The sequence below is a fragment of the Colobus angolensis genome, unplaced genomic scaffold (assembly GCF_000951035.1).
Source record: "Colobus angolensis palliatus isolate OR3802 unplaced genomic scaffold, Cang.pa_1.0 Scaffold8, whole genome shotgun sequence".
Classification (NCBI taxonomy): Eukaryota; Metazoa; Chordata; class Mammalia; order Primates; family Cercopithecidae; genus Colobus; species Colobus angolensis.
In genome coordinates, this window is record NW_012121820.1 from 12,649,738 (window position 1) to 12,667,571 (window position 17,834).

Here is a 17,834-nt window from a genome sequence, read left to right on the forward strand (position 1 = left end):
TTCGGAGAGCTCCCCCCAAGCCCCTTGCAGGGGCGTTAAGTCCGCGGCCGCGCTACCCAGCGGCCTGACCTGCAGCTCCCAGGGCCTTTGTATCTGTCCCTCGCATCAGCCTTTGTACGCTCCGTCCCCACGCAGCGTGTCTGACCCCGGGCGCCCCTCTTGCACATGCTCTCCTGAACTTTGGTTTTCCCCGCCTTGCTTTCCTCCTCCTCCTGTGGCCGCTGCCTCTCGATCTCAGAAGCTTCTCTTCCTCTGCACTCAGTGCTAGGCCAGATCCCAAGGCGACCTGACCTTTCCCCTGGCTTTACCCACCACACAGGCACCGATGACTCCAAACCTGCATCTCCCCTACGTTCCAGGCCTCAGCATCCCACTGCATGTTCCACATCCCCCCACCTTAGACAGCTAACCTTCCCTCCCCAAACGGTTCCTTCCAGTCTTCACTTTCTCAGAACGTGGTACTAAACTCCTCTAAGTTGGAAGGCCAAAAACCTTTCAGATAACTTTGATTGCTCCCTCTGCCTCACCTCCAATCCATCAAGATCTGTTCACTGAACCCACAAGCTGAAGGCCCCATCTCCTGTCACCCAGACTATTCACTTTGGTTTTGCCTGGATCTATTCTCCATGCTTTAAATCTTTACAATGAAATTAAATAATGATCCCCTACATCCAGCCTAAAACCCTCCTTGAATTCCTATTGCACCGAAAATCCACACTCGCTGCTTGGCCTAGCAGGTTCTATATGACCTGTCCATCTCACCAGTTTCATCTCTCACAAGTGCTCCTTCACTCTCCATTCTCCAGCCACAAGGCCTTTTTCTGGTTATGGAATAATTCATACTCTTCGTCTTTCTGAAGCCATTCTTGAAACTTACCCCTGCAATCTATCTGCCCCTGTCAGCACCGCCAAGATTGAGGACACCAGCGGTCGCGGTGGAGTCTGATATGTTGAGCCAGGCAGTGGGTTGGCTGCCAGACACAGCAGGACAACTTACTGCATTTCAGAGGTGAGAAGCACAACAGAGCTTCCAGCTGATGCCAGAGAAAAAGCCAGGCTTCCTGGGATTTGTGAGATAGTAGGACTAGACTAGAGTTTGTAAGTATGTAAGAGTGTGTGCTCAGGCAACCTACTCAGCTGGATAGTGACCTGGGGCTGCTGCTTCTGACTTTGTCTTGCTGTAGTAGAAACTTGTGTGTTACATTGATTTCCTCAAGTGCATCCCCTAAGAAGCTCACAATTCAGCATGACTTTGAGACACTTTGTCCTAGCCAGCTTCTGTGGCCTAGGGAGCAGTGGGGTAGCTGAGATGGACTGCCACCTAGTGGCAGGCCTTTACGTGGGCGGGTGGGAGCTAGCATAGACCCTGTGCTGAAGGCGTGCACCTGTGGTCACACCTGATCCTCATAATTATCCTCTAATGAGGAATGATGGTCTGCAGTTTACTGATGAGAAACAGAGATTCAGAGAAGTTCTACAATTTGCCCCAAAGCCCCATAACTAACATAACTAGGTGGGAATTAGAACCAAGTCGACCTGACTCCATGAGTTTTCTGCCTCACAGGAGATCCACTGGCTTAGGTAAGTCCTGGTGGTCAGTAGTCAGTGGGCGTGGAGGCTCTCTGGTTAATCAGCATGGGTGAGGGGAGGCATGCTCACTGCTGGCCTAGGGCACAGGGAATCCAGCAGAACGTGAATGCTCACAGAGTGTGGCTTGAACTGGCTTAGGCTTAGAGTTCTGTGGACCCTGCTCTTCCTTGTGTTGGGCCTTGACAACATGAGTTAGGAGCACAAGAGAGACCCAGTGCCAGCTCTCCGGGAGTTCAGACATTAAACACTCTGTTATATAAAGACAATTGTGATGAGGGCTAGGAGGAAAAACATTGGGTCGAGATCTCTTCAGATCTCAGCAGAAGTCTAAAGGAAGTGAGTCAATGGTGAGGTGAATTATTAAAGGTGGGTTGGAGTAAAGTACATTCCAAGTAGAGGTAACAGCATGTACAAAGGCCCTGAGGCCAGGAAGAGGTTGTGGAATTTAGGGTTACAAAGCTAGAGTTTCCTGACTGAGGAGGGGATAGGGAGTGATGAGGCCAGGAAGGTGGGCAGGGGCTGAATGGGGCCCCTCTCTGGCTGTCTGATCCTGTTTTTTACAGGAGGCACCCTCCTAAGTGCTGCAGCCCTCATTGAGCTTCCCGTGCTGACTCAGGCAGCCTGTGGGCTCTGATACTTTTTAAATCTGTTTCTCCATTTTTGGGGGAGCTTCCCAACGTGCAGGGTAAGTCTTCCTTGCTTTTACTTTTGCCTCTGGGGCTGGACCTCCAGGGGCTCAAGAAATCCCTGCCAACAAGAGCTTGAGTTTTCAGCCCGTTGCCAGGCCTGTAATCAGGGAACAGGGCCCATTTCCTCCTGGGACTTCTGGGCCAGCATCCCAGGCCTCAGGTGCCTCCTTCCACCAAAGGAGGTGCAGGAAAAACAGGGCATGCAGAGGGTGTGGTCTGTGTGGGCTTCCCCCCAGCTCAGCATATATATGGGTGCGTGGGTGTGAATGGCAATACGTGCAGCTGCGCTGTCTGGGAGGAGCAGCCCAGCACCCACACAAGGCACACGCCTGTGACGTCACCCAAGCTAGCCCTGCTCAGGCCTATTTCTGTGAGCATGCATGCTTCAGCATGCCTTGGCCTACTCTGTACCTGTGCCCGTGCCCAGAGTCTGGGGAGAGTCCCAGCCCAGCTGCCCCTCGGGACCTGTGGGTTTGGCCTCACAGCTGTTTATTAAATGACCACTTAGAACAGTGGTTGGCGTATAGTAAACACTATGGAACTGCTTTATCCACATTGTCTCATTTCTTCCTCATTACAGCCCTATAAGTGCTCTTATTACCCCCATTTTCCAGATGAAAAAACTGAGGCACAGAGCGAAAAGGTAGGATTGAAACCCAGGTAGTCTGGCCCCAGTCAGTGCTGTTTTACTTCCCATGTATGTATGAACACTTTATTGTATATCCTCTCTTCTTTGTAAAATACCCCTACCTGATGTATTTTCTCTTTTTTTTTTTTTGAGACAGAGTTTCTCTCTCGTCGCCCAGGCTGGTGTGCAATGGCGCAATCTCGGCTCACTGCAAACTCTGTCTCCCAAGTTCAAGCAGTTCTCCTGCCTCAGCCTCCTGAGTCTCTTTTGATTCAGTGCTGTCACAGGTTGGGTTCTTTGGATGTGGACTCTGTGACAGGTTAGTGTGCAGCATGTTTATTAGGGAGTGCTCCTGGGATCAACACTCGGCGAGGTACTAGAAAGAAACAGGAGTGGGCACAGGGCAAACTAAAAGGAGACGCAGGCCTGATGACAGTCTCAGCCAACCCCCAGGATCTCTGTTGTCTGGCACTAGCCTGGAAAGGAGTTGTAATGTCCTGGGAAGAGCCTAGCCTGGGCCAGACGGCACTCTGCAGCCAAGGTGATCTTCGAGGGGCTGGCAGCTAAAGATTTTCTGCTGATAGCTCTCCCAATAGTTGGGTCAACAAGTCCTTCCTTGAAGGGGATCTGGGTGGCACATTGCTATGCCTACCACAAATGTATTCTTTTTCAGCCCTTTAAAAAAAGTTTTGAGTACTTAAAAATAGAGAACAAAATATAGAAGTAGGAGATGAGATTATAAGGAGGAGGATGATAATATGGTTTATGGGTTAACGTAGCTGATGGGATTGAGAATTAAACATGGCTGAGCTTCCTGATAGCCAAAACAGTAACACTTTCTATTCTGTTAACTGGTTCTTTAGAGTAAAAAAAAAATTCTGGGGTTAAATTATAAAAGAAGTTTCTCACCTGGATACTTATTTAATTGAAATAGTGGAGAATGTTCTCAACTGATCGATAGCAAATGCTGATGCCGTTTTCATTTGTTCCTTGTAATGGCCTTGAGTGAATATCGAAGGCATAATATACAAGTATAGTGTATAGCTCACTGAAGCCCTTTTCACATTTGAAGGGAGCAGATTTATAGTCTTGCAGTGTCTAATTTGATCCATATATAAAACATTGTCCTTTTCCTTTAAACCATTCTTTTTTTTTTTTTTTTTAAAAAAAAACTCTTATTGCCCAGGTCAGAGTGCAGTGGTGCAATCTTGGTTCACTGCAACTCCCGCCTCCTGGGTTCAAGCAAGTCTCCTGCCTCAGCCTCCTGAGTAGCTGGGATTACAGACACGTGCCACCATGCTCAGCTAATTTTTTGTATTTTTAGTAGAGACAGGGTTTCATCATGTTGGCCAGGTTGGTCTCGACTCCTGACCTCAGGTGATCCACCTGCCGTAGCCTCCCAAAGTGCAGGGATTACAGGTATGAGCCACTGCACCCAACCTAAACCATTCTTTAATTTTTAGTCAGTTTCTCATGTTAGACATCTGAACAGCCCCTCCTCTGGGTTTGTGAGCCAGCCTGCACCTCAGCATACAGCCAGTATTACTTCCTAAGAACTAACAGTGCACCTTGAACTCCACCCACAACCTGCTGTTTAGGCTCCTGACCCCTGGCCCCCAAATCTGTCTACGGCTCCAACTTAGTCGTCAGGCCTCACACTTCTTAGGTCATGTCCACCTGCTTTCCTTCTCACCTGGGATGTATTATCTGTCCCTCAAGAGCCTCATGTTTTCTCTCAAGGCAAAATCACACCTGGCTCAGCTATTCCCAGGGACTGCTCTCTCCATCAACCTTGGTGTATCTCTGCTGATTGGCCCCTGTAGTGGGACCCAGATGTTGAGGTTCTCCAGCTGGGCTGCAGATGTACCTTCTTCTGAAAGGTGGCAGGGACACTGTGATTGCATCACTGAGGTGACATATGGCAATAAAGGAAGAGAATGGGAAAGCCCTTGCCAGCTACTGGCCCAGGCCAGGGCAGACCTGCACTTTTCTGTTTTTCTCTCTCCTCCTTGCAACACGCTTCACTGATGCGTCCTCTAGAGCACTAGGACAGCAAGCTGAGTCAGAACAAGTTCCCACTCCAGCAGTGGGTACAGAAATGCCAACAGACCATGACAATTCAGTGTGATGGGAGCCCCTGGAGCACTGAGAAGGGCCACTTGGCTTTATTGAGACCTGTTGGTGTTGTGGAGATAGAGCAGAGTGAGAGACTATATGCCTGAAAGAGATGTGGCCACTCCAGATACAAGGCAAACACTCATTTTCATGATAGGGTTACTCCAAGTTGTTTTGTGGGTTATTATTAATTTTTTGCAACTAAAATATAAACATTTTTAGAGATGCAAATGTCCACATATAATAGTTTATTTAGTTATATGTACATACTTTGTCACATATTTAAAACAATGTATTGATTCATGAATATTGATTTTTCGCACACTCACATTTTCAGTAAATTATATTCAACTCTTTATATGAATCTTGGATTTCTGTATTTTCACCGTAAGTCGCTTTTTAAGTCATCTAATAGAATCTCTCAAAGCACATCATCACTTTCCCTCTCTTCTAAGTTTGAGAGAGAGCAAACAACCTTTTTTTTTTTTTTTTTGAGACAGAGTTTCACTCTTGTTGCCCAGGCTGGAGTGCAATGGCGCGATCTCAGCTCACTGCAACCTCCGCCTCCCAGGTTCAAGCGATTCTCCTGCCTCAGCCTCCCGAGTAGCTGGGATTACAGGTGCACACCACCATACCCGGCTAATTTTTGTATTTTTAGTAGAGATGGCGTTTCACCATGGCCAGGGTGGTCTTGAATTCTTGACCTCAGGTGATCCACCAGCCTTGACCTCCCAGAGTGTTGGGATTACAGGCATGAGCCACTGTGCCCGGCCAACTTTTTTTACTTAAAATTTTTTTTACTTAAAAAATAATTTTTGTTGAGGAATAATTTACATATAAATACATCCATTTCTAAGTGTAAAATTTGTGCTTTGACAAATGTATACCCTCATGTAACCTCCACCCAATCAAGATAGAGAATATTTCCATCATCCCAACATGTTTCCTGGTGCCCCTTTGCAGTCAGTCTCCTGCGTCCCCATCCAGCAACCACTGACTGACTTTCTGTCACTACAGATGAGTTTTGCCTATTCTGGAATTTCACATAAATGGAGTCATACAGTATGTACTCTTGTGTCTACGTTCAGCATAATGTTATTGAGATTCATCCATGTTACAGCAAAGAGAATACTTTCTGAATTAGTATGTGATGTTATCACTGAAAATTGTAACCTAAGCATAATTACCTTTTAGTATAACATTAAGATATTGCTTTTTTCCCCCTCAATTCCTCTATGGATATATACTAATAATCTTCAAAATAACCAGTTACTGTATTGCTTTAAACATGTTATGAAATATCTCTGCTGGGCATAGTAGCTCACACCTATAATATCAGCATCTGGGGAGGCTGAGACAGGAAGATTGCTTGACCCCAAGAGTTGGAGACCAGCCTGGGCAACATAGTGAGGCCTTGTCTCTAAAAATATAAAAATAAAAAAATTAGCCGGGCATGGTAGCGTGCACCTGTAGTCTCAGCTATTCAGGAAGTTGAAGTGGGAGGATTGTTTGAGCCCAGGAGTTCAAGGCTGTAGTGAGCTATGATCACACCAGTGTACTCCAGCCTGGGCAACAGAGGTGAGACCCTGTGTCTAAATAAAAAAGACATTTTTAAAGAAAAATCTCGGCCAGGTACGGTGGCTAGGCCGGGTGCAGTGGCTCACACCTGTAATCCCAGCACTTTGGGAAGCTGAAGTGGGCAGATCACCTGAGGTAAGGAGTTCGAGACCAGCCTGGCCAACGTGGTGAAACCGTCTCTACTAAAAATACAAAAAAATTAGCATTACAAGTGGCACATGCCTGTAATCCCAGCTACTCAGGAGGCTAAGGTAGGAGAATCATTTGAACCTGGGAGGCAGAGGTTGCAGTGAGCCAAGATTGCACCACTGCACTCCAGCCTGGGCAACAGAGCAAGACTCCGTCTCAAAAAAAGAAAAAGAAAAATCTCAAATGTGTCTAAGTGCGTAGTATAGTGAATGCCCACATACCCATCATCTAGCTTCAATAAGGAATTAGTGTCCACTCTTGTTTCATGCCAAATTCCACCCACTAACCCCTCCCATATTATTTTGACCCAAACCTCAACTCTGTCATGTTATCTATTACTATCTCAGTTCTTCTAAAAGACTGTGGTGTGTGTGTGTGTAGATAGAATCTCACTCTCACCTAAGCTGGAGTGCAGTATTATAGTCTTAGCTCATTGCAGCCTTGGGCTCCCGGGCTCAAGTGATCTTTCTGCCTTGGCCTCCCAAACTGCTGGGATTACAAGCATGAGCTATTGCTCCTGGCCTAAAAGACTCCTTTAAAAACATTTGTGTGGGCCAGCCAGGGACGGTGGCTCATGGCTGTAATCCCAGCACTCTGGGAGGCTGAGGCGGGAAGATCACAAGGTCAGGAGTTCCAGATCAGCCTGGCCAACATGGTGAAACCCCATCTCTACGAAAAATACAAAAATTAGTTGGGCATGGTGGCAGGAGGCTGAGGCAGGAGAATGGTTTGAACCCAGGAGGCAGAGGTTGCAATGAGCCAAGATCATACCACTGCACTCCAGCCTGGGTGACAGAGCTATACTCCGTCTCAAAAAAACAAACAAACCCCCCAAACACACACAGTGCAATTATAAAATCTAAAAAAGGCTTTGCTATTTAGTGATCTCTAAGAGGCTTGTTTAAATGGAATTCTTGGGATTGTGAAAAATAATTACTAAGTCCGTGTTAAATTTCTTTGTCTCCTTGTTTACTGATTTTTGTCAGGGGACTACTTATAAGCATCCAAAACTGGCCTGAGGTCATTTCAGGGTAATGTGTTTTCTCTAAAAAGTGCTTTTTGGTTCAAAACAAGTTGACAGTGTCTCATTATTTGAGGAGTTTCTAAGGAGTAAAATTTTTTCAGAAAAAAATTAAATTTTATGGTATTGAGGAGATGATTTTGGAGTAATTTACTGGGTGTGGAAATGAGAGGAATGAAGGATGGTGGCCACCTTAGTTTCTGGGTTGGGGGACAGAGGATCTGGTGCCCTTCCCTGAGCTGTGAAGCCCAAGCCCAACAGGCTTGGGGTGGTAGGTACTGAGCTCAGTTCTAGAGACGCTGAGATTGAGGTGCCTGTGGACATGCCCTGCAGAGGTGTAGTTGACAGTGTGAGTCTGGAGCTTAGAAAAGGGCTCTAGGCTAGAGAGAAAGAGGTGTCATCACCTTTAGGGGCAAATGAAATCAGCTACGCTGAGAGAAGAATCATGGCACTTAGGGCCTGATAGAAGAGGTGACTCAGAAAAAGCCTGATAGGGACCAGGAGGAAAATCAGGAGAGGCTGGCATTATGAAAACCAGAGAGAAGGGAGTGGTCACATATTGAATGATTCCATTTACATGAAATGTTCAGAATGCACATTTAGAAAGGTTAGTGGAGGCTGGGAGTGGTAATGTGGATTAACTGTAAGTGAGCATGAAGGATCTTACAGGGAGATGAAAATGTTCTAAAATTGATTTATGGTTAATAGTTGCACCACTCAGCAAAGTTACTAAAAATCATTGTACCCTCAAAATGATGGAAGGAGTGGTCAACAGTGTCCAGTGCCACAGAGACCCTAAGACAGACGCAGAATGGAGAGCCCATGTATTGGTTTGGTCATTTAGTCATTGGTGATAAGTGGTCAGTGAAGAGAGGGAATTGTGGGCTCATGAGACAGAAGCTAGTTGCAGTGGGTGGGGGAATGACTGGATGGTGTAGATGACTCATTGCAGGTGCTTGTTTGGGAAAAAAGGGAAAGTAGTGGCTGGAAAGGGCTGAGGGTTGTGAAGGTTTTTTTTTCATGTTTTAATGTAGCAGAGGTCTGAAATTTGACAGCTTTTGGCAGGGAGAATGGACAGACAGGACTTGCTGGCCAGATTTGGGGGATGGGAGGTGAAGGTGAGGTAAAAAAAAGAGGAGCCAAGTCAGCACACAGATATCTGGCTTGCGTAGCATGTGGAAGCTGTTTGTCCACACCGAACTCAGGCATCATAGAAAGGCCTGATGGGAGGAAGTTTCTCAGACCCTGCCCATCTGGCCTGTTCTTGGACGTGGCTGGAAGTAAAACCTACTGGACTAGGCAAGGGGATAAGTTTACTCTTGACTCCTGGGGTCAGGCATCCTTCAAGGCCCTTTACAACTAGCCCCCACCTACCTGTTCAGCTTCTTTTCTCATCCCCAGTGCCCAGGTCGGCTTCCCATTCTCTGGCTTTGGTCTCCCAGGCCTGCTGCCACCGTCTGGGATGCCCTTCTCAGTTGTGTTGAGCAGCATCCTGTTGCCCAGCATCTGCCCTCAGACTTGCAAGGGAGGTCCTTGCCAGAGAGGTAAGCATTACTTCCTGTTCATCAGCAAGGTCTTCTGCCTGCAAGGCCTCCTTACCTGACCTTCTAGCTTTGGACCAGTTTGTCCCCTAGCTGTGGCATCTGAGGTCCACTTATCACCTCCTACCAGCCACAGTCTATCAAATGGGTACCAAAAGAGCCTCTCTGTTGTATTCCCTACATTCAGTGGCCAGCTACCTCAACACAGAATTCAAAAACACCTGGCTGGAGTCTCTCTGCTCCAAAGCAGTGATGGCTACATAACCTCCCTTATTCCCTGGGGTGAATGCTGCCTTTTTCACTGGTTAATGAAAATACAGGCTGCCAAGGACCTCTAGGATTCTATTGTAGGCCTAGTACCAGCCCTGCCTCCAGCCTCAGGGAGAACAGAGACTATGGGTTTGCCTCCCCGAAGACACCTACCTGCTCGTGCTAACAAGCTAGAGGGCCCAGGGCCCTTCCATTAATTTACCAATTCTGACCCTTCTGGCCTTCCTGCTCCCTGTAGTCCATTTGACCTAGAGACCTCACCTTTCATTCTGAATTCCAGACTTGCCTATAATTTAGGATGAGCAAAGGAACAACTTTTGTGGAGACCATAGCCAGCTAGGGTATCTGGAGCATCAGAAAGTAGTCAGAGACCACACTGCCTCTTTCAATTAAGCAGTCGATGCAGGGAGAAGTTTGCATCCCACCTGGGAAGGGGCTTCTGGGATCTGGAACCTTAATTCTCCCCATCCTGATTGTAAGCTTAGCCACATGAGCAAACTCAAAGCCGCTCCCTTCTGCTTTTGGCCAGTACACATGGAAAGCTCTCCAAAACTTTTGACTCAAATACAGCTGCAACATCCTGCTCAATATACTTTACCTACGCTAGGCCTCTGATGCTGTCTTTGCACCACACCTCTTACTGTGGATTTTTTGCACCCTCCCTTCCTTTCCTGTCTTCATCTAAGGATATGGACTTTGGCTCCCCTTTAACCCACACCCACAGCAGCAGGACAGGCACACACACCCCTTTCCAGGCCAGGCCCTACCTCATCTGCTCCTGGGAGGAATCTACTCTTGCTGACCTGAGTGGTGAGACCTCATCCCACACTAAGTCCCAGCCCCAACTCTGGCCTGAGGTCCTTCGTAACAAAGAGGCAGACGCTTAAGTTTCCGTTAAGTTGTAGGAATTTATTTTAAATAACCTACAGTTGATTAAAAGGGAATTCATGATAAAAATAGAAGATACTTGAGGAAAGATGTGGGAAATGGACTCTGCACACACACTAAACTAACAATGCCTCTAAAACTAATGATTATAGCAAAAAATGTCTTCACATTAAAATTCTGCTTTTTATGTTTTTTTTTTCCATTTTTTACACAATTACAAAAGAAAAAATAAAAGCCCTAAAATCTTGATTATTTTTCTTTTTTGGACCAAATACTCATTTTCCTCTAAATTTATTGACCTGTGGAACTTTTTATACAATAAAATCTTTCAATTGAAAGATTAGGGTTAAAAACAAAAAGATGGATATCTTAACGGGTACAGCAAATGCTCAGAACAAAGGATGATGGGAAAATGGTTTCAGTCACTGATTATTTCATTATCCTTAGACTCACTCGCCCTTCATCCCTCCCCAACCCCAATCTACACGATCTTTAAGATCAAGAAAAAGGTTTAAATATTTTAAAATAATTAAAAATAAAAATTCACATTTAAAAAGGAACACTCAAGTCAGGAAATATTTTCCCATCATGCTTTTCTGTGAACAGGTGTCTGAACCAAAACACTGCCAAAGCCACAACTGCTTCAAGTTTAATGAAAATTGATCCCCATGACAATAGAGAGTGACGTCTCTAACAGGTGCGCTGGGTTTTTTGTTCTACTTAATTTTAAATTCCTGAAATGGGGGAGAGGGGAGGGAGTTTAGGAATTTATTTCTATTAAAATATAGAAGTTATTGCAAAACCCTAACTGTAAAAACGCACCAATATAATCGGACTTTGCATACAGTAGCTAAGAGAATCCAAACATTTCAGTGAAACAGTGAATTTGCCTGGTAGAACGCTGACAAATTCCCATCCACTTGCCCTCTTGAAAATAAAAACAAAATTCAAAACAAATCATACAGCTAGAATTTTGATATCTGAAATATTTTTAAATAAGTTGTCCATAGGACAACTGGCTCAGCTCTCCCTTATAATATCTCCAGGTTTATCTTTTCGCAAAGATGTTGGTTTGTTAAGACTTGCTGCCTCTCTCCCCCAGGCACGAGGGCAAGCGAGGCTCAGTTTATCCATCTTTCCCAAACCACACTGTTCCTTTTCACAGAACCCTGCCTCTTGAGACTGGCTAAAACTCGTAGTCTTCATCAGCCATGTCAATGGCCCAGGCAAACTTTTCCCGCTGGGTTTTGTTGTAAATCTTCTCAATTGGGACGCCCCACTTCTTGCACCTGCAAACAAAGGAGAAATAAGGAGGATTAGGGTGACTCAGCAATGGCCCATATCTGAAGCCCAGGGTCAGATGTTCCATCTTCTCTTTCACATCTGTCTGGTGAGGATGCAAATTAATAGTGCACCAAGCATGTTCTAAAGGTTTTATGTGATCAGCTCATTTAATCTTGGCAGTGATCTCTAAAGTAGGTGCTTCTGCAGATGTACAAGTGAAAAAGGTACAGATGAAGAAACTGAGGCAGAGACGTTAGGTAATTTACTGATTTTCTCACACAGCTAGCTGGTAAGTGACCTGAAATTTGAACCCAAGCAGTTTTTCTCCATGTTCTTAACCCTATACTATATCGCCTTTTAAGAGCTAACCAAACCTTTAGCACCAAACAAGGCAAAACGAGCAGAAAGAGGTACAAAAGAGCTAGGTGGAATCTTTAACCTGGACTAACAAGTGCCATAGGGGAGGATATCTCCACCTGTGCTCAGAACTTAACAGCTCAAACTAAACATCTTCTAAAACAAAGCCATTTGTTTCAGATGTTATGTGACAGTGTGTGTGACACACAGAGAGACACCTAATATTTATCTGCCTTTGTTAAAGGCCCCTCTGCCTCTCTATGTAAGTTGCTCAGATCTCTATTCTCATCTTTATCTCTTGTTCCTACTTTCAACTGCAAAAAATTTCAACGAAAAGTTTTGTTGAAGGGTAGAGTTGGATGGGCTCTTTCCTATTTTTCCAGAAGCTAAGAGTTTCCATTCCTGTCCTAAAGTTCCATAAGGAATAGGGATGGAAACTGCCTCTTAAAAACATAACATACACTATAAGGCAATATGACAGCACTGACCATTTAGGAGCAACCAGAATGTTGCAATGCATTTACAGACAAGGTTCAGCAACCAAAGTAACTTGTACACAGCTGAAGCCAGAAGTTTCCCCAGAGGACTAGAAGTGTGCAGCTTAGGCCACCAGTGCCCTCCACCTTTCTCGAGCTAGCAGCAGGAGCTCAAGGAGGGTTCAACACTTACCAAGCCACTGTGATCCTAGGGTCCAGATAATTGAGTTTGGAGGTTCCCAAGGCAATCTGTTTATTTTCCTCTCGGTCTGTGGCTTGAACTTCCAGCTTCATCAACTGTTCCTCCAGTCTCTGCACAGCCTTCTTCTTTGACTCTACTACCCTAGAAGAATAGCAGAGTCCTCAAGAACCAGGCCTGGGCTCTAAACAAGAGCACACTGTACCCATGCTGCCACTTTGAGTCAATAAAAGCCCTAGTACAGAGATTTCCAAAAGACATCCCTCAGAAACCATAGAAAAGCCAGGGCCCCAGGACCTCTGACAGATGCTGCACATACTTTTCTCCACCCACCCCAACTTTTACAATACCAGGTACGTACTTCTTGGTCTTTGCATCCTTCATGACCTTGGCATCAGCCTTAGCACTTTTCAGGTCTCTCCGGGCATCTGCTAGCTGTTCCTTCTTGGCATCAATCTAGGGGAAATAATAGTGGTAAGGTTATGAGCTGTAGAGGAAAAATGGCTCCCTCAAGACAAGGTGAAACCTAGATGTTATCTGGACCAAGCTGTCTCTGTCAGTGGTTTGTCAGATAAAAACACCAAGGGTGGCTTCATGAAGGCAGGGAGAAGACGCACAAGGACTACTGAATTCAACTATTTGTTCTTCAGTGATCTTGCAAGAAACAAGGGTTCTATAGCGCAGTAACCTAGGGGCTCAGGGAAAGGAACCCGCTGGGGCTGGGAATCTGGGTGCTGATCTTTCCAACAGAGAACACTCTGCTGTCAGACATCTGGGAGAACGGCTACAAATGTCAGCTGTTTATCAAATAGATCCTGTGCCAGTTTTTAGCTTTCATTCCAAGAACACTGTAGGAGCTACTCTTTAGGAAGCTGAGGCAGGATACATGCATCTACTGGGCAACCCCAGCTTGTTCCTCAGATCCCACCAGTACTCTGGGAAGGCGGTGACAGCTTCTCAAGGAAAATGGATGCACTGAAGAGAGTACTCAAGGGGCTACAAACTGGCAGTTAAAAGACACCCAGGAAGCCAAACAGCTCAGCCAATCTGTCCCAAACCAGGACATGGCAGGGCCTAGCTTTGGCATTCTGTTTTTAAAAGGAGAGAGGTCGCCAGGTGTGGTGGCTTATGTCTGTAATCCTAGCACTTTGGGAGGCTGAAGCGGGTGGATCACAAGGTCAAGAGATCGAGACTATCCTGGCTAACATGGTGAAACCCCGTCTCTACTAAAAATACAAAAAATTAGCCAGGCATGATGGCGGGCAACTGTAGTCCCAGCTACTCAGGAGGCTGAGGCAGGAGAATGGCATGAACCTGGGAGGTGGAGCTTACAGTGAGCAAAGATCACGCCACTGCACTCCAGCCTGGGTGACAGAGCAAGACTCCGTCTCAATAAATACATAAAATAAAAAGGGGAGAGGTCTGAGGTGGGAAGGACCTTAGTTGTCACTCAATGGATGTGAAAACACTTTCAGCTGTGGAGCTTTTTTTCCCAACTGAAATCTCGTGGAATCCATATCTATAAGGGAAGAGACAAGGGCAGTTTCAGCCTTTCTTGCTTGTTAGAATCCTTGAAGCACCACTGGTGAAAGTTCTTAGATTCCTGCTTAGAGACAGCAGTGGATAACAACATGGAGCTAGAGCCCCTGTCAGGGAGCTCATGCTGCTCTGAGGGCAGGAGAACCCCGTATCTATGATCATCTAGCTGATCTGTGAGGTTAAGACAACCTCCACAGAGTAAATAACATGTCTGACACACACTGGGCTGCTCACTGAGCCCAGAATTGTTTGTTAGATACACACAGCCCAAGACTGGAAACAGAGGCCACCATTGTGAGAGAATCACTAAATATGTTTTACTATGAATGGCTTACTTCCAATATCTATGTTGTCCAAAGCCAAACTGAGGGGACTGATTCTATATACAAAAGCATCACAGACACCACTAGCCAGATTCTTTTTAGGATAGAAATGTAGCAAACCACAATCTTTTAACCATTTCTGTGAATGCTAAATTGGCAGGCTATGTCAAATTCTCTCAAAGCATCAAAGACTCCATTGATTCACTTGGCAAACAGGGGCGTGTGTTTGCTTTGTGGGCACACAGGAGAGGAATCCTGGGCTTGGAGGGCTCGTCTGGCAGGCAGCCTGGGCTGCCCAAACAGTGGTTCCAGAGTGAGAGCAACAAAAGACCTCCTCATACTCCTGGGAGGGCTTTTCCTGAATTAGGTAAACAGCACCTGAATATTCATGCTTTTATTTCTGGCTTGGAATGATAACATGAGGAGAATAAACAATTCCAGATGACCAGCATTTAACAGAGTGGCAGCAAATGGGAGCTGCTAGGATGGGCCATCTATAGAGTTCTTTGCCTGCCAATCATATGATCCAAGGACTCAAGAGGTCTATGGATGTATATTCATTTACTGTGGACGTGTACATCTCTTCAAGAAAGCCAGATGGCATCTGTAGCATAAATTATAGGTTGTGTGTACCTTTTGAACCAGCTGTATTACTCACGGGTACTTATCTTAAGGAAATCTCAACAAATGGAAAACATTCTGAGCCTTAAAATGCAGTCTCATTCCATAATAGTAGTTCTTAAACTCCAGTTGTACAAGTATAGAATTCCATGAACTTGGATGAGAAAAAAATTACATCTATAATTTCAATAACCTCTTTTTGAAATTTATTTATATTTACTTTTAAATTTTTAATAGAGACAGGGTCTCACTCTGTTGCCCGGGTTGGTCTTGAATTACTCAGCTCAAGTGATCCTCCCACCTCAACCTCCCAAAATGCTGAGATTACAGGTGTGAGCCACTGCACCCAGCCTCTAGCTGAAATTTAGCATTTCTTCTTCAGTTATGAATATGGGGAACAAACGATAGTAATATAATAGCAGCAGCACATATGACTTTACCATCAATAGACGTTAGACATTTTCATTTCGTATTTGAATTGCTGCAGAAATCTTAAAGTATCATTGATATATATTAATTACTACCTTGAAATTTACTACAGCCACCTCAAGACCTTAATAAGGAAGCACATCTATTACTGTATCGGACTTTAAAATCTATTTTCATAACTGTATTTCAATATAATTTGTTTCCTTTTTAACCCTGTATATCTGTTCTATAATGAAATATCTGAAAATTCTCACTGTGGACCGCCACGTTAGGATGAATTAGTTTGAAGTCATTGCTAACACAAAAATGTTCATCATCAAATGTTAAGTGTCTTATGGTTTAAAAGCTCAGTACCAGGTGGAGTCAGGAGGAGGAAAGAGGCTCAGGGACAAGGAATAGCACCTATTTGCACACCAGTCTTTCCGTCTAGGGCAGCAACTTGTCTGGCACATGGCCAGTATTCAACAGATGTTTGATGATGAACTATATAAAAATATGATTCATGTGGAACGCGTAAAAATAAAAATAGCTATGTTAGGATTAGAAAGACTTTAAATATATAATTGTTTCATCATCTTTTGAATTTGAAACAATCTAATTTAGAAATGGCTATATTTCTGAGCTGTGGCAAGGAATTATGAAGACTCTCTTTAAATCCACTTTCCTCATGTACCATAAGGACAGTAATTAGCAATTAGAATGTACACCAAAGTTAGTTTTTCAAAATAGGGAGTGGCCAGTATAGAACTTCTATCTGTAGAAGAAAGATTTCTTGAACAATGGGTACTCTGATATTCAGTATCTTGATTAGAGATTAAGTACTATCATATTTCCATTTGTTTATCTTTAGCATAGACCTTCTACAACAGACCCAGAACTGGCCTGCTGATATCCCAGCCCCAAATCCTCTCATTTGCAGATGATCTGCCCATAGCAGACACAGTTCCCTTCATTTTATCCAAGATACCTTAGATTGTAAGTTCATCATAGACTTCTCAAAAGTTTTTGGTGGTGCCCTCTGATGGTTACAAAGAATTGCAACAGCTCGATTAGCACGGTTATAAGAAAGGATCTTCGCTGGGATGTTCTCATCCGCTGTAAAGAAAGGAACATGGTAGCAGGAGGGTCAGTTTGCACGCCAAAAGTGAACACACAGTATGTCTACCCCCAGTGCCTCATCCCTATGATTCTGCTGGCCCTTATCTTACTCAGATGATTAATTCAAGTTGCCCCCAAGGACTAAGGTAAAAATTGAGTCAATAGTCTTAAGAAAATGATAGTAGTAAGTTTATATGTAAGCTTGGTCTGGGTAAATTCCCATCACAAGAGGAACTCTGAGTCTAGGTAATATAATAAAATTACATCTTTCTTTTTACTCAGGGAACTTGACTAGGGACCCTTTATCTCCTTGCTTCCTCCCCACCCATATGCTCATCATAGGTGCTGCTGATATTACTATGGTTTGTTGCCCATATTCCTAAGTTCTATGCTGGCCACTCCCTACCTCCCCACCTCTCCACCCAACATAGCCAGAACAGAATGAGGAATTGAAGGGACGTTAAAAGTTTAAAAGTTTTAAGCCACAGGTGGTAGTAGTATTATGATTATTATTATTTTAGAGATAGGGTCTCACTCTGTCACCTAGGCTGGAGTACGGTGGTATGGTCGTAGCTCATTACAGCCCTAAACTCCTGGGCTCAGCCTCCCAGGCAGCTGAGACTACAGGTGCACACCACCATACCTGCCTAATTTTTAGAAATTTTTGTAGAGATGAGGTCTCACTATGTTGCCCAGGCTGGTCTGGAACTCCTGGGTTCAAGTGATTCTCCTGCCTTGGCTACCCAAGTGCTGGGATTACAGGTGTGAGCCACTGTACCTGGCCTGGTAGTATCTTATTTAAAAAGAAAAATTATAAATGCCATCCAAAAAAATTGTTTTTATTTGTATAGTGTGGCATTCTTTATACCACCTTAAAATACTGACCCTCAACATACCTACCTCTGGCTTTTCTGGTTCATATTTTAAGGCCATTTGACATATTTACAGAGGGCAGTGGAAATTCAATAGTGACTGGGCTCCAGGAAAAAAAAGCCCATG

The 17,834-nt window shown here is 44.7% G+C and overlaps 1 protein-coding gene across 1 annotated transcript in view; it reads right to left on the reverse strand.

The window, feature by feature from the left end:
* Nucleotides 1-10,509: 10,509 nt before the first annotated feature.
* The window catches only part of TOP1 (topoisomerase (DNA) I), a 97,352-nt gene continuing 90,027 nt past the window's right edge, over nucleotides 10,510-17,834 (reverse strand). The window contains exons 18-21 of the mRNA XM_011929205.1: nucleotides 16,705-16,832; nucleotides 13,187-13,281; nucleotides 12,820-12,969; nucleotides 10,510-11,798 (exon numbers count right to left, since the gene is read on the reverse strand). Of these exons, the coding sequence (XP_011784595.1) occupies nucleotides 11,696-11,798; nucleotides 12,820-12,969; nucleotides 13,187-13,281; nucleotides 16,705-16,832 (476 nt within the window). The 3' untranslated portion in view covers nucleotides 10,510-11,695. The remainder of the gene's footprint in view (nucleotides 11,799-12,819; nucleotides 12,970-13,186; nucleotides 13,282-16,704; nucleotides 16,833-17,834) is intronic.